The sequence below is a fragment of the Hylaeus volcanicus genome, chromosome 9, assembly GCF_026283585.1.
Source record: "Hylaeus volcanicus isolate JK05 chromosome 9, UHH_iyHylVolc1.0_haploid, whole genome shotgun sequence".
Classification (NCBI taxonomy): Eukaryota; Metazoa; Arthropoda; class Insecta; order Hymenoptera; family Colletidae; genus Hylaeus; species Hylaeus volcanicus.
This window is the reverse complement of record NC_071984.1, coordinates 866,661-890,311: the sequence shown is the minus strand read 5'-3', so window position 1 is coordinate 890,311 and position 23,651 is coordinate 866,661. Positions and strand designations below refer to the sequence as shown.

At 32.6% G+C, this 23,651-nt stretch overlaps 2 protein-coding genes across 8 annotated transcripts in view; one reads left to right on the top strand and one right to left on the bottom strand.

The window, feature by feature from the left end:
* LOC128881770 (venom acid phosphatase Acph-1-like) overlaps nt 1–23,651 on the bottom strand; it is a 37,468-nt gene that overhangs the window by 3,989 nt on the left and 9,828 nt on the right. Inside the window, exons 1-3 of one of the 3 annotated variants that reach the window (XM_054133072.1) lie at nt 1,050–1,278; nt 763–970; nt 372–488 (exon numbers count right to left, since the gene is read on the bottom strand). In XM_054133072.1, the coding sequence (XP_053989047.1) occupies nt 372–488; nt 763–849 (204 nt within the window). In that variant the 5' untranslated portion in view covers nt 850–970; nt 1,050–1,278. Of the gene's footprint in view, nt 1–371; nt 489–762; nt 971–1,008; nt 1,279–23,651 lie in introns of those variants that run through there. The other 2 variants (XM_054133071.1, XM_054133073.1) reach the window with 2 other exon arrangements.
* On the top strand, nt 1,459–21,600 carry LOC128881771 (venom acid phosphatase Acph-1-like). Of its 5 annotated transcripts, XM_054133075.1 has the most exons (8): nt 7,045–7,152; nt 7,211–7,246; nt 15,384–15,510; nt 15,955–16,065; nt 16,945–17,210; nt 18,089–18,372; nt 19,082–19,290; nt 20,232–21,600. In XM_054133075.1, exons 3-8 carry the CDS (start codon nt 15,400–15,402, stop codon nt 20,466–20,468), a joined length of 1,218 nt encoding a protein of 405 aa, XP_053989050.1. In that variant the 5' UTR covers nt 7,045–7,152; nt 7,211–7,246; nt 15,384–15,399; the 3' UTR covers nt 20,469–21,600. The 5 variants fall into 5 exon arrangements, with proteins under 5 accessions (XP_053989052.1, XP_053989053.1, XP_053989050.1 ...); XM_054133077.1 differs by lacking the exons at nt 7,045–7,152; nt 7,211–7,246 and adding an exon at nt 1,459–1,597; XM_054133078.1 differs by lacking the exons at nt 7,045–7,152; nt 7,211–7,246 and adding an exon at nt 1,487–1,624.

Genomic DNA, 23,651 nt, shown 5'->3' with positions numbered 1-23,651 from the left:
CATAAATGCACTATGTCAGTCCCGAGTTTGTGCATTTATGGAGACTAGTGTAATTCGAAAACGAAGGAGAGAGTTAAAGTGACGTGAGAAATACTGTAGCCTACGATAAATGCACTATATCAGTCCCGAGTTTGTGCATTTATAGATACTTTACGTATTTCTTTCTCTCTACGATACATCATACTCATCCAATTACAATAAACTATACGAACAATTTATAGAATTAAATGGAATGCTTCGAAAACGATTCGAATCGAAATATTTACACTCTTTCACGCTCGGTGTATCAATTTCATTGTTTACATAGCTTTCAACGCCGAGTTCGTAATTCTTTGGATCAAGTCGCCGCGCAATAAAGTGTGCAAACTTACGTCGGGCATGTTGAATGGAGCGGAGCTGAAGTATTCGTAAGTTAATTGGGCTGGTAAATTCGTACCGTTGCTATTTATTATGTCAGAAATTGGCGCGTACGTTTTGTGCGCGAACACCTGCAAAATTTCGAAAATAATAACCCGTATAATTCTTCAGGTAATACCTTTAAAATGATCGAAGCTAAAAACTAAACTTATCATTCTCAATTTCAATATTTAAGAGCAATATTCGTTAATAAATTTTGTTTAAATTCAATTTGAATCGAATCGAATTGATTGATATTTAAGAGGTAAAATAATTGTTCGAATTTCAAGTGAGATTTAATCTCACGATCTCTTTATTCTATAGAAAAGAGAAGAATTATTTATTCTTGATATTTTCGATTCTTACGACGTGCAGTAACTGCAATTCCGGAATGCATTCGACGGATGCGATCGAAACACATATGGTCACGATGGTGGAGACGAACACATTCATTTTTAGATACTCGTATCGAAACCTTCCTCAAACTCTATTTTATGATTACTCCAACTCTATTCGATGATTGCAATCCACTGAAAACAATTCCATCTGAATTCCATCGCTGTTCAGATTTCGCCTGTGGCAATTTTATATTCATTTATCTCACATACATACATTTGGAAAACACAAAGCTCGAAACTTCCCTTTCCACGAACCTCGCACTTCTCGCCTTTAACAATTAACCATCCTTAGTAATCCAGGGTAAGCTATCCTGGTTAAATATTTATCAAACTATTCGAACGCTTTACATTCGATTGAGAATACTCGTAGACGAATCGATACTTGTTTTCTTTTTTTAATTATATTTTTCACAGTGCCTTTCAACGTTCCCCGTGAATGCCAGGAACGCGACACGACAATGAACGCGACACCTGCTCCGACTTCCCAGGTGACTGCATAACATGGTCCCAGCTTCTTCGTTTGATGATCAGGCAATCAGATAAAGTGTTTCTGATGTGTCTCCGCGCGGTCGTGCATCAGTGGTGCTTAATTTAATCGGTAACCTTCGCGTGAAATCGTCGTGCCTCTATCAAAAACCGCGATCTCCCAGGCTTTGAATAATCAGTTCGCTTCCACGGGACACCGCGATCGGGAGATTGCGGATCTTATAAAATGTTGCCGATGTAAATTTTCGTGGAGATTGTTTAAACTGAGGAGACATTGGAAAGCCATTTCTGGAGGTTGAGGAGACAGCGTGATCATAGTAAGCGAATGAGTTTTATTTAGAAAGGTGCGAAAATGAAGAACCTGATTATAATATTTAATTTAAGAGTGTTGTTATGGTTCGTTGTTTATATTCATTTAATTACTTTTCGAAATAATTCTTTCATTAGGGACTGGTTTGTTGGAGCCCACTGGCAACCCTAAAATAATATTTTATTGGAATACAAATATTGCTCTTGACAACTATTTTTGTTTTTATTGGTTTCAATTCTTAATTATACGAACGTTCTTTGTTAATAAAATTTATAACTTTCACATTCTTTATAGTAGTGTCTAAAAATCATAGTAATTTCAAAGCAACGTGTTCAAATCTAACTACTCTGAAGGCTTGTTCAGTCGTGATGAACATATTTATTTAAGTTTTTGTTTTCAAACAATAGCTTGTCGAACCATATATCTAACATTGCAAAAGGGATTATGTAAAAGGGCATTTTGATTTTGTTTTGTCTGGTCGTGAGTGAGTGAGTTTTATATATAAGGGTGCGGAGTTGAATAAGTTGATTATAGAATCTTATACAGGGTATGCCAAAAATGTTGGAGGTCATTGAAGGAGGTGGTTCGGGGGGTGATTTGAAACAACTTTTTCCTTAGCGAAATTGTTGTCCGAGGCTTCGTTAAGGAGATATTAACGAAAAACCCCGGACCAATCAGAGCGGGAGTGTGCCGGCGGAGGGCGGCCGCCTAGCGCGTAGCCTACGCCTACCGCGGGCGTTCCACTGGCATCCTCGCGCTCTGATTGGTCCGGAGTTTTCTGTTAATATCTCCTAAACAAAGCCTCGGACAACATTTTCGCAAAGGAAAAAGTTGTTTCAAATCACCTCCCGAACCTCCCCATTGAAAGACCTCTAACATTTTTAAGACACCCTGTGGAATGGTAGATAATTAAATAATTGGTACCTATGTTATCGATTAAATGTTGAACAATCGGAAGTAATCGAACCACCCGTTTCTAGAGCCGCCAACATTTTTGGGACACCCTATATATTGTATACATTTATAACAAAAATTACTCGAGTACATCAAACCTATTATTCAATTTAGACACATGTCTTCCTATCAGTATTTATGGAATTCGAATGGGGAATCGAAATATGACAAATTCTGTTCAAAGTAGAGACTTCAAACTTTGAAATAAAAAAAAATTTATCTTCTACGGTTATTCTTCACGGAAATTTTAATAAAAATTTTTGTTGCGCAAATTTTGTTGCTCAGTGTATATACATACATACATACATACATACATACATACATACATACACACATACAATTATATATACAATTTCTATTCTTCTTATTCTTCTTATTCTTTTTATTCTTAAAGAAAATCTGAACAGATTAAATGACATCCACTTGCCGCGTGTAAGAAATTTATGAAACTCTAACAATCGACGTGAGTCATTCCAGACTCTTATCGATTACGTTTGTACAATCACGCGTTCGAGAGATGCGCGAGATCTTTTCTGTAATTTTCGCTGGTAATGATAAGATCATATAACAGTTGTTCTTATCTTCGCGTTAGAAACTCGAATTACAGTTCCTCTGCTTCTATTCGCAGATTTACTGGCAATAAAATTTGTTTAATGCACGTTGAACATATTCGGCACTCTCTGTATAACTTTATTGCAAAAAGAAAAAAGGAGATAAGAGTCGCATTCTCCGCGAGAGGCTTTCATCGATAAACATTTAATTTCACGCATCTCAAGTATCTGTGGGATATCGATATCATTTATCTGATATATTGCTCTTTAGAAATAATAATATTTATTTAAATAAAAGTGATAATTTTATATATGTATAGTTTTTTTTTTATAATATTTATTTAAATACAATATATACTGTACGATATAAAAATATAAAAGTATAAAATATATATATTTTGTAATATTTATTTAAAATATATTTATTTATTAAATATATAATATTTATTCAAATACAAGTCGTAATTTTACATATATATATTGCGTCTTTCACTATGCAAATTTTTGGAACGTGGACATGCATAAATATGACTCATTCGTTCGAATCACAAGACATTTATCACTTTCATAAAAGAACTTTCCTATTGTAATTATCTTGACACCGAACAAGATTAGCTAACATTTTTCATTGAAAAATGATTGTAAGGAAAATTTAGATAAGGTATTTTCTACTTTTCGAATTCAACGAACGCGAATACCCTAAGCAAGTTGCAAGTATTAACATAATAATTGATCAAGTACATAATAAAATTAATAAAATAATTTGAATGGTTTCTATCAGTAGTATATTCATGTCGTTCATTCGATTGACCAGGTCAATTTTTATTCCTTCATCACATAAATAATATAATTAAATATAGACTGCATAGTAAAATTTTTCATTTTGTATATGTACAGGGTGTCTTAAAAATGTCGGAGGTCATAGAAGAGGGTGGTTCGATCGCTTCCGAATGTTTAACATTTAATCGATAACATAGGTGTCAATTTTTATAATTACTATTTCTACAGGGTGTCCCAAAAAAAGTTGGAGATCTTTGAAAGAGGTGATTCGGAGGGTGATTTGAAACAACATTTTCCTTAGCAAAAATGTTGTCCGAAGCTTCGTTATGGAGATATTGGGAGAAAACGCCGGACCAATCAGAGCGCGAGTGTCCCGGTGGAACGCCCGCGGTAGGCGTGACCACGCGCTAGGCGGCCGCCCTCCGTCGGCACACTCGCGCTCTGATTGGTGGCGGCGTTTTCTGTTAATATCTCCTCAACGAAGCCTCGGACAACATTTTCGCTAAGGAAAAAGTTGTTTCAAATCACCTCCCGAACCACCCTATTCAAGAACCTCCAACATTTTTGGGATACCTTGTATATATGTATATTCAATGAAAAATTTATATATATTATACAATTAAGTATTTTACTACATATTTCTTCTTCCACGAGTAACTAATAAAATGTTGTTTATCCTTTATTTTCTATGAAGGAGGAATGAGTTAGTCACAGCGAAATATATGACTTAGATCCATTGATCTAGAATAAACAAAACGAATATTCATTAGACGATTAATATTTATTGTTCAAAAGTATGCATGTGTTACAATTGAAATTTATTCCTATAAGGAAATACAAAGAGTTATAAATAGCTGATCTTTTATTAAACAAACTGAACTTGAATATTAAGTTAGCAATAATTCATAGGCGGTTAAACATTTTCATATCACGAAAAATTATACCAAAATAAAAGAGGTGTTTTCTCAGGAAAATAGGTATCGATGTCAAGGGTAGCGTCATTTTTCTGAGTCACTCTAAACGACATAAATTACAATATTTTTAAGCGACAATACGTGCAGCGAAAGATAATTATCTCGCCGATCATTTCCCCTATCAACAACCCGTTTTCCGCGAACCAGTTTTATGTAGTATACCAGCCGAATGCACACTGACGTCGCTGGCTTGAATCGAGCACTTTATCGTCAACGAATTCTATGCTCAAAGCTTGTTGTGTTCACGTGATAAAAGCTGCTAGCACGTGCTAAGCATGCAACACACGATTTGTTACAGTAGCTTGATGCATTTAGATTTTCCTTCCAGCAATGACTGAAAATTTACATTTTATATTTATATTTTCTATTATTTTATTCACATTTTTATTTACATTTTTATTTACATTTTATTTTAGATTTTATATTTATGTTTGATATTATTTTATTCACATTTTTATTTACATTTTTATTTACATTTTATTTTAGATTTTATATTTATGTTTGATATTATTTTATTCACATTTTTATTTACATTTTTATTTACATTCTATTTTAGATTTTATATTTATATTTGATATTGTTTTATTCACATTTTTATTCACATTGTTATTTACATTTTTATTTACATTTTATTTTAGATTTAGCGAATTTAGATTTTCCTTCAAGCAATGACTGAAAATTTACATTTTATATTTATATTTTCTATTATTTTATCCATATTTTTATTCACATTTTTATTTATATTTCTATTTACATTTTTATTTACATTTTCTTTTAGATTTGGCGCGTTTAGATTTTCCTTCAAGCAATGACTAAAAATCTACATTTTATTTTTATTTATTATGGTAGTTAGAATTTATTTTAGAACAATAAATAATAAATTACAATAGGTAAATTTATTACTTGTACTAGCATTTGTGTAATATCTGGTAAATTAAATTTACATCATAAAATGTAAGTATATAATTATATGGTAAACATATAGTAAATATATAATTTTAATTTCTCTTTTTGATTGAAAATTCTGCCACGATTAACAAAGAAAGTGAATTGTTCTTTAGTTGCAATAAGTGAGTCATGAAAATATATTTAATGTTCGTTTAATTCAGACAATAGCATTCTCTGAGAGCATTTAAATTCATTTCACTGGAACTTATCATACCAGCATCAGATTTCTTATTTCAATGTAAAAATAAATTTTGCATCATTTCTTTTGTTTTATTATGTTCCCTTGTTGACTCGGAATTTACTTTGAAAATTTTTATTTATTGTGGTAGTTAGAATTTATTTTTGAACAATAAATAAATTCTATGATAGTTCTATGATAGTTAGAATTAATAATAAATAAATAAATAAATTCTATAATACTTGTATGATAGTTATTAATAAATTCTATGATAGTTAGAATTTACTTCTGAATAATAAATAAATTCTATGATAAATAGAATAAAATATAAATAAATTAATAAATTCTATGATAGTTAGAATAAATAATAAATAAATTAATAAATTCTATGATACTTCTATGATAGTTATTAATAAATTCTATGATAGCTAGAATTTACTTTAGAATAATAAATAAATTCTATGATAGTTAGAATTAATAATAAATAAATTAATAAATTCTATAATAGTTAGAACCTATTTTTGAACAATAAATAAATTCCATGGTAGTTAGAATTTACTTTTGAACAATAAATAATAAATTAAAATAAGTAAATTTATTACTCGTACTAGCATTTGTATAATATCTGATAAATGAAATTAATATAACGTCAATCTCGTTTTTTTAACAAAACATGAAACATTCTAATTCGGGCATCATGCATCGACGTAAATATGTTCATTTCGATCGTGAATATGATTTTATCTCAAAGAACTCGTATCAAGAAATTCGATGATTTCTTTGATGAGAGATAAGCGATACATGTTTCTTAATATAATCACTCTTTAATGTAATCATTTCTTCGTATATTCCCTTTGTTGTTAAAACGAGAAAAACATTTCAATTAACGACAATTTTTTTTAATTACAAATTGTTCTTTTAAACTCGTTAAAAATGATGTAACGATTGCTGTAAAAATCGGGACTTCTATACAAATAATGTTTGAGATAATATTTCGTTACAGCTGATACGGTGATAAGCTATCAACAAAAGATGTGTATTTAAATGCAAAAGACGTTCAACTTTACGCCTATTGTCACAGTAGTATTCCGTGAGTGTTTTTAAATGGCTGACGTACGAAAGTCTTCCGTGTAATAGTTTGATCGTGAAATACACCTTGTCAAAAATACGTTACAAAACTCGTCGAAACATATAGAACCATACTGCAGAATATTATCAAATGGTTCCTAATCGCGTCATCATTTAATATTAATAAAGAACGTGGATTTTAGGTAAGTCATAAATGTTTGTTGGAATTGATTAATATTCTTAAAAAAAATGATATTTCGTAAATGGTAAACGTTACTCTTTGTTACCGAATGTATAAAGGTCGTTTCACACCGAATCGATCACTGAAACAATTGTTTTTGTTAGTGTCTCTGATTTTTTTTCTAAATGTTGTACATTTGAATTTGGTTGTTGGAATATACTAATATTCTTAAAAAAAAACAAAATTTTGTAAAGGAGAAACGTTACTCTTTGTTACCGAATGTATAAAGGTCATTTCACACCGAATCGATCACTGAAACAATTGTTTTTGTTAATGTCTCGGATTTTTTTTCTAAATGAGATATATTGTAGTTTCCGTGAAATTAGTGGGGGTTTAAGTCATCATTTTGCTCGTTTCGAAACCGTTTGAGAAATACAAGCCTCCGAATATTGTGATTTTTGCCCAATTTCGTGAAAATGGGTTGTACATTTGAATTTTTTTCTCTGGAACTATTCATCCTATCGACCTGTTCTTTCTTTCATTTTAATCACGAGGGATTGCTCTGCCTGAATATATTTTTATTCGGAGCAAATCTGATTTTTGCAATATTAAAAATTACAAACAAATTTTTATTTTGTGAATATCGCCTCGAGGTCACGTTGTTAAAAATCCGAAAAAATTATTATTGCATTCCTTGAAGTGTTCTCTACAAAATAGTTAAGTTTCATTCTGGCGGTGTTTCGATTAACGTCGTAATAAAATAATAAAGACAACAAATATTTGATTTTAAATCTGGATCTTCGATATATATTTTAGTATCTTTGTTACATATTTTGTAAGATATATATTCTGTATTCAATTCCAAAAGTGGCTCTCTATCAACGAGTACAATCGATCTTAAACGATGCAATCTCGATAAAAAAGAGAAAATATGCTTTAAAAACGTGAAATTTTATATTGTTTGCCGGATTTTTAACATCAAATCCCGAGCTCGTATCAATTTTTATGATTTGATCTTACGAATTTTATTGTGGAGCGATTAGTCGAATATTGACTTTAAGACGTCACGTTCTTCCATCCGTTTTATGAGAGTATTTCTATGTTTGGAGACTTCTGCATTTATGATATTTAAATTTGTTGTCATATATATGTATATCAGCGAGTGTAACTAAACGGCAAATAAATGAAAAACACTTCAGTAGGGTTATGTTTATTGCATTCGGTACACATACGATTTCAGACGTTGTTACGAGCGAACTGTGTTTAGGGTAAAAAAAAAGGAGCCCAGGAAGGGCCTGCCAGAGAAAGGGCAACCTCGAGATCCATGTTCGCTCAATAGATGGCGACACAGTTTACATATTGTGCTTCAATAATATATAAGATGTTTTTGAAAGAGATTGCTGAATTAAAATGAAGTAAAAGAATTTCTGTCAATGTTTCACCGAAAACAAATATTTAATACGAAAGATATATAAAAACTGACTTCTTACTCTTGGATATGGAAAACGCGGATACTGCAATATATACAGGGTGTCCCAACAATGTTGGAGATCCTTGAAAAGGGTGATTCGGGGGTTGATTTGAAACAACTTTTTCCTTAGCGAAAATGTTGTCCGAGGCTTCGTTTAGGAGATATTAAGGGAAAACACTGACCAATCACAGCGCGCGTATACCGTTGGAGCGGCCGCGGCAGCCTATGAGCGCGGTCGCTTAGCGCGTAGCCTACGCTCCAACGGTATACGCGCGGTCTGATTGGTCAGTGTTTTCTGCTAATATCTCCTTAACGAAGCCTCGCACAACATTTTCGCTAAGGAAAAAGTTGTTTCAAATCACCCCCCGAACCTTCCCATTCAAGGACCGCCAACATTTTTGGGACACCCTGTATATTGTATATATTTATAACAAAAATCTATCTTTAAAAGTTACTACATACTACATACTACAATACTACATACATCATAAATATATTAAAATCAGAAACATAATTTAAAATATTACATTTTAAAATTCTGTGCATAATTATATTTACAATATATGTATAATATGCAAGAATTATTATTATATGCGTGTGTCCCAACATTTTTGGGACACCCTGTATATAGATATATTATATTTATCACATTTAACAATGTAATCAATCATAACGTTCCCATAACAAATTCTATACTGTGATACAAAATATAATCTAAAAATAATTAAATAGTAAATATACTATCAAAAATAGGAACCGATAATAGTACTACTCTTAATGAAATTATAAATTATAAATAATAATATAACGAACATCTTTGCCTTCCGAATTCCATTCCACTGTCCTCTGTATTTCTATTTCACTGAATCTCAGATGAATTAGAAGATTGTACCATAAAATTTGCGAATATCGAATGAATTGAAGCCTTAGCTACAAATTGAGCTAAAAGATTTAAAAAAATACGTCAAAGTAAAACAACAAACCACGAATAGGAGAAAATATTGCCGCAACCTGTATCTATCGAAGTACGCGAAGTCTATCGTCGTGATAGGATAAGTACTTTTTCCATATATGGAACTTTTATTTTCGAAACATACGTCTTCGAAAGCTTTATCACGTGCATTATCACTGTTAATCATTGAACGAATAGTAAAGTGAAATGAATGGAAAAAGATACATCTTCTTCCCACTTAAACTTTGTAATGCTGATTCACGCTCCCTGCTAGACAACCGTTCCTCGATAGGATTTCGAGGCATTGTATAAAAGAACCTCTTGAACGAAATAGTTACTGATAGAGTGGATACTTTTATTAAAAACACATTATAAGGAACGTGTTGACGGACGGTTGTCTGGACAGGTAGTGTAAATCCAGTTGTTTTTCCAAAATTTCGATCAAAATTACAGTCATTTTGGTGCTCGTAGATATACATACATATAAGGTACTGTTTCTTAGGTTTTGTACAAACTGATATGTGAGAACCTAAGATACAGTATTTTTATCTAAATTCATAGGTAGTACAATTTTCCAATCCATCTGAGATTCGTAAAAATAGAACAACAGAGAATAGTAGGATAGTTTTATTATTTTTATTTATTTACTAAAAAAATGTAGAGTATTATTATTATTATTATTATTATTATTCACTTACTATTTTTATTTATTTACTAAAAAGATGTAGAGTATTATTATTAATCTTTTCACTTACAACATATTTTTAAATTTTATTTTTCATCACAGTATATAATTTTTTATGAAAAAGTTATAATTGATTAAATTCTTAAATATAATCGAATATAATGTATAAGATGTATAATCAACATAATGTTAGGTATAAATATAATATATTCTATTATATACAATTGTATTCATTATATTATTTAATATATAATTTATTTAATAGATTCAATAAATAGAATTGAATTTATTAAAGGAATATATATATTTTTTAAATTTGTATTCTTAATAATATATATATTATATACATTATTAAAAATAAAAATTAAAAAAATATATATATATTCCTTTAATAAATTCAATTGTACGTTTTCTAATATATTATCATATATTCTGTATATATATTCCTTGTATATTAATATATTATTCTAATATATATATATATATATATATATAATATATTGGTTATTATAATATTGTATATATAATATTTACATACATTACAATTTATACACATTTATAAATATGCATATCAATTATGTTCAATTAAATTTATTATTTATTAACCTTCACCTAAATTAATTCTCATAGAACTAATATCAGAATGTCCATCTTTTTGAAAGTTCCTTTATAAAGAATATAAGTGGTGCTATATTCTCATTTTGTTTCAAATTTGTTAAAGTATTTGTGATACAAATACAGAAACAAGGCATTCATTTAAACTTTAATTGTCTACTTTATATCTCTATGTAATGCATCACCATTTTTTATTTTTTTTAAATATGTACCTGATATCTATAAGATATATTTGATCATGTTCAGTCCTTCTGCGAAGAATAACACGAAGTTAAAACTTATCTTTTTTTTTTCCTTTCATACGATAATAAATATAACAATTTCTAATTGCACGTTAGGTACGTGTCACAATAAGATTGCGGCAATACCTTTCTTTCTTATCGCTAACGTCACTCCCTTTCACGGAATACGTAAGTACATCAAATTCATACTTTCTAGAATCGTATTTGTATTCGTACTAACCACCAATTACCATAAGTAGAATCCGCAAAGTCGAAAACCTATCTTTTTCGAAAAGATAAACGACCGTTCGCGTATCAATTGTCAATCACACCAGAACGTTAATATATTATTCGCCGTTACTCATTATTCTTTCCGTTTACGCAACCGCGTGTCGACTTCCGTAAGATCGAAAACATTTCGTATAAATTTCTTCGTCTTATCACCCTGTGATCTCGCGTAGGCATTGTTTACATACAACTGTAGATTTTACGGTTTTTAATGATTTTTTAACGATAATTTGTCTACGATTAGGGTGATATATTACTGGATAGCTGCACCTCGCGTTTTTCACACGCGTGGAATACTATTTATTTTGTTTAACCGATTTCGAAAAGGATTAAGGTGATACTCGATTTGATATGTATACAGGGTGTTCCAAAAGTATTGGAATTTTATTTAACCGATTTCGAAAAGGATTAAGGTGATACTCGATTTGATATGTATACAGGTTGTTCCAAAAGTATTGGGGATCCTTGAACGGGGTGGTTCGGGGGGTGATTTGAAACAACTTTTTCCTTTGCAAAAATGTTGTACGAGGCTTCGTTAAGGAGTTATTAAGGGAAAACCCCGGACCAATCAGAGTGCGAGTAGGCCGCGGTAGGCGTAAGCTACGCGCTAGGCGACCGCCCTCCGCGGCAATACTCGTGCTCTGATTGGTCCGGGGTTTTCTGTTAATATCTCTTCAACGAAGCCTCGGACAACATTTTCGCTAAGGAAAAAGTTGTTTCAAATCACCTCTACTCTGTATATATAGGGTGTCCCAAAAATGTTGTATCGCCTTGAAAGGGGTGGTTCGGGAGGTGATTTGAAACAACTTTTTCCTTTGCAAAAATGTTGTCCGAGGCTTCGTTAAGGCGATATCAAGAGAAAACTCCGGACCAATCAGAGCGTGAGGATACCAGTAGAGCGCCCGCTGATTGGTCAGTGTTTTCCGTTAATATCTCCTCAACGAAGCCTCGGACGACATTTTCGCTGAGGATAAAGTTGTTTCAAATCACCTCGACCCTCTATATACACTGTGTCCCAAAAATGTTGTATCACCTTGAAAGGGGTGGTTCGGGAGGTGATTTGAAACAACTTCTTCCTTTGCAACAATGTCGGATGGAGTTTCGTTAAGGAGATATTCAGAGAAAGCGTCGACCAATCAGAGCGCGAGGATGCCGGTAGAGCGGCCGCGGTAGCGTATGAGCGCGGCCGCCTAGCGCGTAGCCTGTACTCCAACGGTATACGCGCGCTCTGATTGGTCGGGGAGCGCGGCCGCCTCGCGCTCTGATTGGTCGAAGTTTTCTGTTAATATCTCCATAATGAAACCTCATCCAACATTTTTGTAACGGAAATTGTGGTTCAGAATCTTCTCAGCTACCACCCATTCCGGCTCCTACGCGACTTTTGGGACACCCTGTATAACTACATATACAATATCTAATATTGTGGTATACAGGTATATTTTTCACAGCCTTTATTAAATAAAAAACGTAAAATATGTCCATATCATTATGCAATTAAATTATCCATGTTTTTATAATAACTTGCCAACCAACCGTAGCTAATTTACCTGTCAGTTTCCTGTCGTTTAAAAATCTAAAACCTAACTTTCCAACACAACTTCATGCGTAACCACTAAACCCGATAACTCGTGATTAGTAATTTCCATATCATACGCTCCTCCTTCAGTAAAATTGCACTCGTTACTGTACTGTTCGAAACGCATTAAATGCATAAACAAAAGGACATTCAACCGCGACAAATTATAAACTGTCCGCATTCACAGTTCCTCAAACCATCGAATATAATTCTTTCAAAATACACCAACCGACCTTCGCGTCTCGCTGAAACGAAAAATGTAAAAAGAAGCTAATTATAGCGTTACATGATCCTTCGTCCCAGAGTCGCGAAACTTTTATTTAATTGCTTTTTTCATCGGGAAGATCGTTTCCAGGTAATGGAAGGTCGTCAATTCGAGTGAGTCAGCCGGTACCACTTACTGAATCTTCCAGTCGGTTGTACTCGCTCATTAGAGGAAAAGGACCGTCGAAAAATGATCTAATGGGGAATATCGTTCCGGGTGAGACAGTTTCTATAGTGACGTTCGAAATAATCGCGGGCGTTCCATATTTCTTATAGAATTCGAGTCACTCGTGAAACGTCACCGGCACGATAACCCTTGGTAGGTTTTCCTCGTCGACTTTTTCACGTAATTACGTGGCGAGGAAACCATGCGTGTTTGGCGAGCCTGGGAATGGGGGCTCCCATTTAGATTTTACCCTGTATGTTGATATTTATTCTGAGAAAGGATAATGGTCCCTTGACGTGCTATTCTCCTTTAAAAACCCTTGCACATAGGTGGTGGAGACAGTCTTCTGTGAAACTTACAAACGAAACTTCGGGGATCGTTAATTTAATTGTAATTGGGTGCAATTTCTGTGATTTATTTAAGAAGTTCGAACGCGAGCAAATTTATAGTGCTTAGAGTGGTCTATTGTTATAACAGAAAGTGGTGAGAATTTTTTAAATGTTGCTACTTTGCATAATTTTGGATATGGTGAAATTTAATTTCAATATTTTCGATTGTTGTTGTTTTGATACAAATTTTTCAGATTCCCTTTTGGGGAAATCTTTGTTTAGTATAGAGACTATTTCTTAATGTTTTGTATTGAAACATTAATTTGCTACTTGAAGTGTATATACAATATTTAATATTGTAGTAGTACACAATATATATTTTTACAATATAATAATTACACTAGTATATAATATTATGTAACATTACAATATTATATATATAATATTATCATTATTATATTATATATATAATATTATCATTATTATATGTATACAATATTTAAAGTCACATTGTATATTGTATATCATAATATTAATATAATATACATATATGTACTAGAATTTATATATTATATATATATATAATATACAAATTATACAAATTATATTATATTTATAATTATATTAATTATATTATATTAATATTATAATATACAGTATACAATGTAAGTTTAGATATTGTGTGTGTATATATATAATATCTAATATTATAGTAGTACACAATATATGTTTTTACAATAGTATAATTATTATATATATATACATATACAATTTTTAAAGTCACACTGTATACTGTATATTATAATATATATATATATTGTGTATATATATATATACAATTTTTAAAGTCACATTGTATACTGTATACTATAATATTGTATATATATGTATACATATATATATATACACTATACGATGTAACTTTAGATATTGGATATGTATATATACATATATATATATACTAATATTATAGTAGTACGCAATATATGTTTTTACAATAGTATAATTATTATATATATATACATATACAATTTTTAAAGTCACACTGTATACTGTATATTATAATATATATATATTGTATATATCCCATTTAGATTTTACCCTGTATATATATATATATATATACTAATATTATAGTAGTACACAATATATGTTTTTACAATAGTATAATTATTATATATATATATACATATACAATTTTTAAAGTCACACTGTATACTGTATATTATAATATATATATATATATACAATTTTTAAAGTCACATTGTATACTGTATACTATAATATTGTATATATATGTATACATATATATATATACACTATACGATGTAACTTTAGATATTGGATATGTATATATACATATATATATCATTATATATCATAATTACAATATTATATATATACACAATATATATTTCTACAATATAATAATTCCACTAGTACATAATATCATACAACGTTGAATTTATTGACCTGATAACTGGGAACAAAGTTGTCACATACGACGAAAATAAAATTGTAAAATTTAGAAAAATGAATAACTCCATTTTGAGAAAGGAATTGATTCCGTTGTGTTTTATTTGTGATTCCAGAAGAAACATCTGCAACATGATTTCCTCCAGTCATCGCACGTGTTCCTTGCCAATGTATGCCATTATTGGCCTAACGGCCATCATTTATGCCACAACCGTCGGAGCAGAACTTCGACAAGTGAACGTGGTAAGAGACACGGTTACTTTATTGTTAATATATGTATGTTTACCGTGAGCAAAACAGTCGAAAGAATCGCGAGAATTTCTGAGAATTTAAGATTTTTGATCATTTTTTCGCAATGAGCAAATTATCTTTTTGTACAAGGATAACGTATCCTGTGCTAGCCAATATTTTTAAACAAAATAGTCGAACGAATGACTAAACTTTTTGTAAAAATCATAAACTAATAGAAAAATTATTGATAATAATTTTGCTTTTTACTGTTTTGTACTGTATTTTTAAATGACTCTATAGTTTGACGGTTTAATATGGATAGACTCAATTTGAGTAGATTTTACAGTAACTAATTTTCTACTTTTTTTCTCCGCGAATGTATTAAGTAATATTTTACTTAATAAAATACTTAATTAATTTTCACGTGTACTCATTATACTCATTGTTATTCTTTAGATATTTAGGCATGGGGATAGGACACCGGACACAGGTACAAATGAAATGTATCCAAACGATCCATACCTCAATTCTGCTTTCTATCCATTGGGTCGTGGTCAATTAAGCAACGTAAGCAGCTTTATTTATTTCTAAAAAAATTCTCGATACTAATTAATCCGTCTCTTACGAACATCAAATTTACTAGATTTTCCACTAAATAGATATCTGTACATTTATTCGTCTCAAAAATCACGTTAATTCAAATTTCTTAAATATTCTGACGACAAATACAGGGTGTCCGAAAAATGTTGGAAGTCCTTGAAGAGGGTGATTCGAGAGATGATTTGAAACAACTTTTTCCTTTGCAAAAATGTCGTCCGAGGCTTCGTTAAGGAGATATCAAGAGAAAACTCCGGACCAATCAGAGCGCGAGTGTCCCGGTGGAACGCCTGCGGTAGGCGTGGCCACGCGCTAGGCGGCCGCCCTCCGCCGTCACGCTCGCGCTATGATTGGTCAGGCGTTTTCCGTTAATATCTCCTTAACGAAGCCTCGCACAACATTTTCGCAAAGGAAAAAGTTGTTTCAAATCACCTCCCGAACCACCTCTTTCAAGGTGTTACAACATTTTTGTGACACCCTGTATAAGAGACAACGACTTATTTAATATAATAATTAGACTGCTGATATTTATGTATTTATGACGAGTGTAAATATAAAAAAAAGGACAAGAATCTGAACAAGATACATAAATATAACAAAATATAAATAATAAAGTACATTTTACAACATTTAGAAGCCAAGACATATTTTAACTCAACTTTTTTTTCTTCATCTGTGTATATAAAAATATAAATACGTACAAAGAGCCTCAGTCTAATTATATTTATCTTTCAATGTTTTGTCTAATTTAGCTCGAACGCTAAATATGTCTGAGACAACTGTCAATAAGAATGATTAGATAATTCTATTTAAGGGATTGTAGCGAACAGAAAATGTTGTACATTTCAGGAAGGTAAAAGACGAGAATATCAACTCGGAAAAGTTCTTCGGGAGAGGTACCGAAGATTTTTAGGGGATATTTACACGCCGGAGTCCGTTTGGGGCATCAGCTCGGACTACGATAGAACGAAAATGTCTTTGCAACTTGTTCTGGCTGCGCTGTTCCCCCCAAACAAAGAACAGAAATGGAATCCCCAATTGAATTGGCAACCGATCCCCACGCGGTACTTGCGACGGCCCGAAGACAACATTTTTCTTGCAGACGAGTGTCCTCAGTAAGTCCTAAATAACTATTATACAGGGTGTCCCAAAAATGTTGCAAGTCTTTGAACAGGGTGGTTCGGGAGGTGATTTGAAACAACTTTTTCCTTAGCGAAAATGTTGTCCGAAGCTTCGTTTAGGAGATATTAACAGAAAACCCCGGACCAATCAGAGCGCGAGGATGACAGCGGAGGGCGGCCGCCTAGGGCGTAGCCACGCCTACCGCGTAGCCCACGCCTACCGCGCCGTTCATCCTCGCGCTCTGATTGGTCCGGGGTTTTCTGTTAATATCTCCTTAACGAAGCTTCGGACAACATTTTCGCTAAGGAAAAAGTTGTTTCAAATCACCTTCCGAACCCCTTTAAAGGTGTTACAACATTTTTGGGACATACTGTATACCACATTTTGGCACTTTTGAAATAATTTTTATTGATAATTATTTGAAATAAATGTGGAATTGTTTTTCAAAATCAGGAAAGCACATTCATAGCAAACAATTTCACGTTTATTGTTCAAACTCGAGAAGAAATAAATTTATCGACACTTTTGCGAGATTATACAATATTAAATGAACTGATATTTTCTAATAGCTATCTGAAATAATGTTCCGAATTAAATGATTTCAAACAGCCATTTCAGATTTTCACTCCAATTAAAATGCATAAACAACCCCATTCTATCTATAAAATAGCTATTATATTAAATGCCTTGGTATTATTTATTTATGAAATTACTGCATTGAAAATAACGCTCCGAGTCAAATTACTTCAAACAGCCATTTCTTATTTGCGCTTCAAATTTAATTTAATTAATTAATTAAATTAAATTTAATTTAATTTAATTTATTTAATTTGAGCAGTTACAATGTTGAAAAATAATATTTTTTTTTTAGGTATCTGGCCGAATACGATAGAGTTTTACAATCGCCGGCTGGAAGAAACGCGTTAGCAAAATACAACGGTCTCATGCGACAGTTAACAGAGTGGACCGGAAAGAACATAACTACGCCATTGAACATGTACTATCTCTATCATACACTAATGGCTGAACGTTCTCTCGGTCTCGCTTTGCCAAAATGGACGGAGGGCATATTTCCTTATGGCAGATTGTGGAACGCAACTGTATTCGCCTACGACATTGCCAATTCCACGCCCTTGCTGAGAAGGCTCTACTCAGGTAAGACAGTATCGTTACATTTCTCCTTATCAATCATTATTCTTAACAATCTTTAACATTTTTGGCTCGATGATGCTTTCAATAGGGCGAACTGGCAACTTTAGACGATTTTGAGAAATTTCTTGTACTTAGCAAAGTTGAAATGATTTTGAGTAGAAATTATTGAATGAAAATATTATATTTTAAAATTCTATGTACAATTGTAATTGTAATATATGTATTATATACGCGTGTATATACAAGGTGTCCCAAAAATGTCGGAGGGCATTGAAAGGGGTGGTCCGGGAGGTGATTTGAAACAACTTTTTCTATTGCGAAAATGTTGTCCGAAGCTTCGTTAAGGAGATATTAGCAGAAAACCCCGGACCAATCAGAGCCCGAGGTGCCGGCGGAGGGCGGTCGCCTAGCGTGTTGCCCACGCCTACCGCGAGCGCTCCACTGGCATCCTCGTGCTCTGATTGGTCCGGCGTTTTCTGCTAATATCTTCTAAACGAAGCTTCGGACAACATTTTCGCTAAGGAAAAAGTTGTTTCAAATCACCTCCCGAATCAGTCCTTTCAAGGACCTCCAACAGTTTTGGGACACCCTATATACTTAATGCACTACGAATTGAGTCTTCGAGACAAAAAATTGTTGAATGTAAATGTGATTTTCTTCTCACTTAATATTCATGCTTCCCATGACCCCTTTTGTCTAATTAACGTTTCAGGACCCTATCTTCGACTGGTCACGAAGACTATGCTAGACTACATAACCGGAACGTTAAACGATCCACGAAAGATATACCTATACAGTGGCCACGAAACCAACATCGCCGCCGTCTTGCATGGTCTTCAGGTCTATCGTCCTCATGTCCCTGAATACTCTAGTGCTGTGATATTGGAACTCCACCAAACGAACGACAACTACTATGTCAAAGTGAGTAAATAGTTATATCAACTCTCAGTCTTTTTTCTATTTTATTTGTAATTATTAGTTTTCAATAATTAAGGTTAAGTATTGGAAATTCATATTTTACCATCCGTTTAGGACTCGTATTTCGTTATATTGTAAATCGGTAACGACAAAGTATATTAATTAATATACTATGTATAATATAGTAGTATATAGTTACTATATCATCAAGTATATACTACAACTCCATCTTTCACATCTAATGTTGAATATTTTAAAAAGAGAATTTTTTAGAAATATATATTTATAAACACGCTATCTAATATATTAGTTCATACTAAATATATTGTGAAATGCATCTTTTACTTGCAGTCTTGAATATTTTTTTAAAAGAAACATGGGTATTCAAGAACGTGTATTTAAGAAAGTCCTATCTAATGTACAGGGTGTCCCAAAAATTTTGGAGGTCCTTGAAAAGAATGATTCGGGAGGTGATATGAAACACTTTTTTCCTTAGCGAAAATGTTGTCCGAGGCTTCGTTAAGGAGATATTAACGAAAAACCCCGGACCAATCAGAGCGCGAGTATGCCGGAGGACCGCCCGCGGTAGGCGTAGGCCACTCGCTAGGCGCCCGCCCTTCGGCATACTCGCGCTCCGATTGGTCCGGCGTTTTCTCCGAATATCTCCTTAACCAAGCCTCGGACAACATTTTCGCCAAGGAAAAAGATATTTCAAATCACCTCCCGAACCCCGTTCAAGGACCTCCAACATTTTTGGGACACCCTGTATACTTAATATACTACGAACTGAATCTTCCACTTCTAGTATCGTATACTCCCAAAATTATTATTAGAGAACGTGCAATAAAGAAAAACCTTACACCATAAAAATCAATTTACATTTCAAACCAAAAATGGTTTCAATATCGAATATTCGTTTCATTTGTTTGCGTTTATGTTAACAGCTCGCTCACTATTTGGGCATCCCGTCGAAAATAGAGGAACTCACACTGCCCGGTTGCGACGCCATGTGTCCACTGGACAAGTATTTGCAATTAACCGAGGAAGTCATGCCGTCTAAGGAGGAATTGATTTGCGACAAGAGGGACACGGAAGATTACGCCAATGTGAAATCTGACGAGGAAGTAGATTGGGCGAAGTATAACTTGATAAGGACAGCGAGAGCCTTTAACATTCAATAATAAAATTGAACTAACTGAATAAATGTCTAGCAGTGACAGTCGAACCAAAGAAGTCCTTCATACGTTGACCATCACGTCACTTATATACAGGATGTCCCAAAAATGTTGAAGGTCCTTGAAAGGACTGATTCGGGAGGTGATTTGAAACAACTTTTTCCTTTGCGGAAATGTTGTCCGAGGCCTCGTTAAGGAGATATTAAGAGAAAACCCTGGACCAATCAGAGCGCGAGGATGGTAGTGGAGCGCCCGCGATAGGTGTAAGCTACGCGCTAGGCGTAAGCTACGCGCTAGGCGACCGCCTTCCACTGGCATCCTCGCGCTCTGATTGGTCCGGGGTTTTCTCTTAATATCTCCACAACGAAGCTTCATACAACATTTTCGCTAAGGAAAAAGTTGTTCCAAATCACCTCCCGAACCACCCCGTTCAAAAACCTCCAACATTTTTGGGACACCCTGTATAGGTGACAGACATTAGAATTCAACACAATTTATTTTGAAGATGAGGTGTTGAAATAAATAAATCTGGATAAGATCCGTGAATTTTGATAACGTCTCAATAATAAGTACTATGACAAATTTTGATTATATAAATTTCAATTATCTCAAAATTAAATGTTAGTTTCATACAAATATTCCTGAAAGTTAATGTGATAGCCAACGTGTTAATTTAAATCAATATTCCTGATTGCATGTTAATAGTGTTACAGAGTATTAGACGTGAGGAATGGCGTTCGTGTTTCAGTATTTATTCATCAAATCTTATGTATAGAGACGTACGTGAATTAATTTTCCTACGTAAAATGACACGCTTCGACGTAACACGATTATTTATATTTCTTCATTGTCTCTTTAATGGAGAAATGGAAATGTGCATTTATGTAATTATGCATGTAATTATGTATAATTGTAATATTTAGAATTTAAATTGTTAAGGACGCGTAAAATAATGATTGTTTTGTACTTACTGGCCCGCAGTACTTAACGTGTTGTTGATTCAATCGTTTATTTATTTTCTAACCACAAACAGTGACTAACATATTCTTAATCGAAGAACTCAAAGCTACCTCTACTTTAAAACTATGTATACCTACTATTTGTATATGTGAAATAAATTTATATAAATTAATTACAATCTCTCGAAAATGATAACAGGCTCACCTATAAAATTAAGTATGTATTAGTACATTATCATAAGGAGTTAATTAATAAGTCTATGAACTGGTAAGTATCTCGAAAAAATAAACTCAGCAATAGTAACAAACTATTCGTATACAAATATAATATGTAATAAAACCAAGCTGGGGTTATGGAATAAAAAAAAAACATACAGATAGAAAAATTTGGAGAAAAAGATCATATGAAATATAATATGTATTGATCGAAATTATAGTTTCTTTTCTTTTTAAATCTCAATATGAAATTTCAAATGAAATGATTTTCATAAGTGAAACTAATAGCTACCTAATAAAAAAAGTTCTTTAGAAGTAGAAATAAAAATATGAATGGAGAAAATAGTGATATAAAAAATGTTAATGGAGTGCAATACATATTCTTTCAGATATATTATAAAATCAGAATCAATTTTGAAGGTAGGACACACAGAGTAATTTTATAATGTTCAGAAACGTAAATAAATTGTATTCTAACTCTTCTTATTGGAATTTTGTTAAATAAGTTAATTTAAACTTGATTTGGTACTTCGTATTGAGACTTCATTATTTATTACGTTTCTGAGTTATAATGGTCAATTTAAAATTAAAAAAAAAATTAGACATTAATTCTGATCGATTAACTTTTAATATGATTCTTTTGTATAATCATCTCTTAAAGTGTCAAAAATTGGTGATTTATCCTACAAACTGATTAATTATTAATTATTTAGTGAACATTTAATTAATTAGTTATAAGTGAAAATTTGTTGTCACATATCGCATCTTTATACATAAAAAAAAATTTTTTTACTAGCTATTTTTTTTCTAGCTAAGAAAAATGTATGTTTGCAATTGATTTGTCGTATGTTTTTTCGTTGATTCGTATAGAACTGATTTATCTAACTTTTCTAACGCATTACAAGTGCTACGAAATCGGTGAATGGTGCACGACTGGTTTCTCCGAGATTGCAACGTGATACAGTTAGCCTCGTGTTACATTCAACTAATGTCTTTAGCTTATCGCTATCTATGGCATTTTTGGGTCGACCATTCGGCTCGTTTCATCTCGTCAAAATTTGTCGAACGGAACATCGTATTATCATCCACTCCGTAGACTCATCTCGATCGTGATATCACTGATGTAAGTTGTATTTCTTATATTACGTTTAAGTTTGAATTAATGCATCAATCTAATCTATCGTCATCGTAAGTCACAAAAGCGTATCGTGGTCTTTATTGTCAAAATTCGGACAAATGGAAATATGACTCATGTGTTTCTGTAATGAAACAAACGTATCCTAATCGTATCCTAAAAAGGATAATAAAAGATATTGAAGTGTTAGTGAAGTTAAATTTATTTGGAAAATCAAAGAAAAATCTAAAGAAAAGCCTTCTGAATGCATACCACTATATATATCCTAAAATCCTAATGAAGGATATTGAAGTGTTAGTGAAGTTAAATTTATTTGAAAACCCCAATGAAAATTTAAAGTAAAGCCCTCTTAATGAATATCACTATATTTTTGATATTTAAGCGTGCTAGTGTATTGTTAGAAATAGTGGAGGTGCAATTCGATCGATCAATAAGTGGTTAGCGTTTTATTCCATTTATTTTAAAGAGAGATTCAAAGAAATAAAAAGTGCACAAATAATCGGGAGTCATTGCCTTTCAAAATACAGGGTGTCCCAAAAATGTTGGAGATCCTTGAAAGGGAAGGTTCAGAGGGTGATTTGAAACAACTTTTTCCTTAGCGAAAATGTTGTCCGAAGCTTCGTTGAGGAGATATTAACGGAAAATCCTGGACCAATCAGAGCGCGAGGATGCCAGAGGAACGCCCGCGGTAGGCGTACGCCACGCGCTAGGCGACCGCCCTCCGCCAGCACACTCGCGCTCTGATTGGTCCGTGGTTTTTTCTTAATATGTCTTTAACGAAGCCTCCGACAACATTTTCGCTAAAGAAAAAGTTGTTTCAAATCACCTCCACTCTGTATATACACGGTGTCCCAAAAATGTTGTAACATGTTGAAAGGG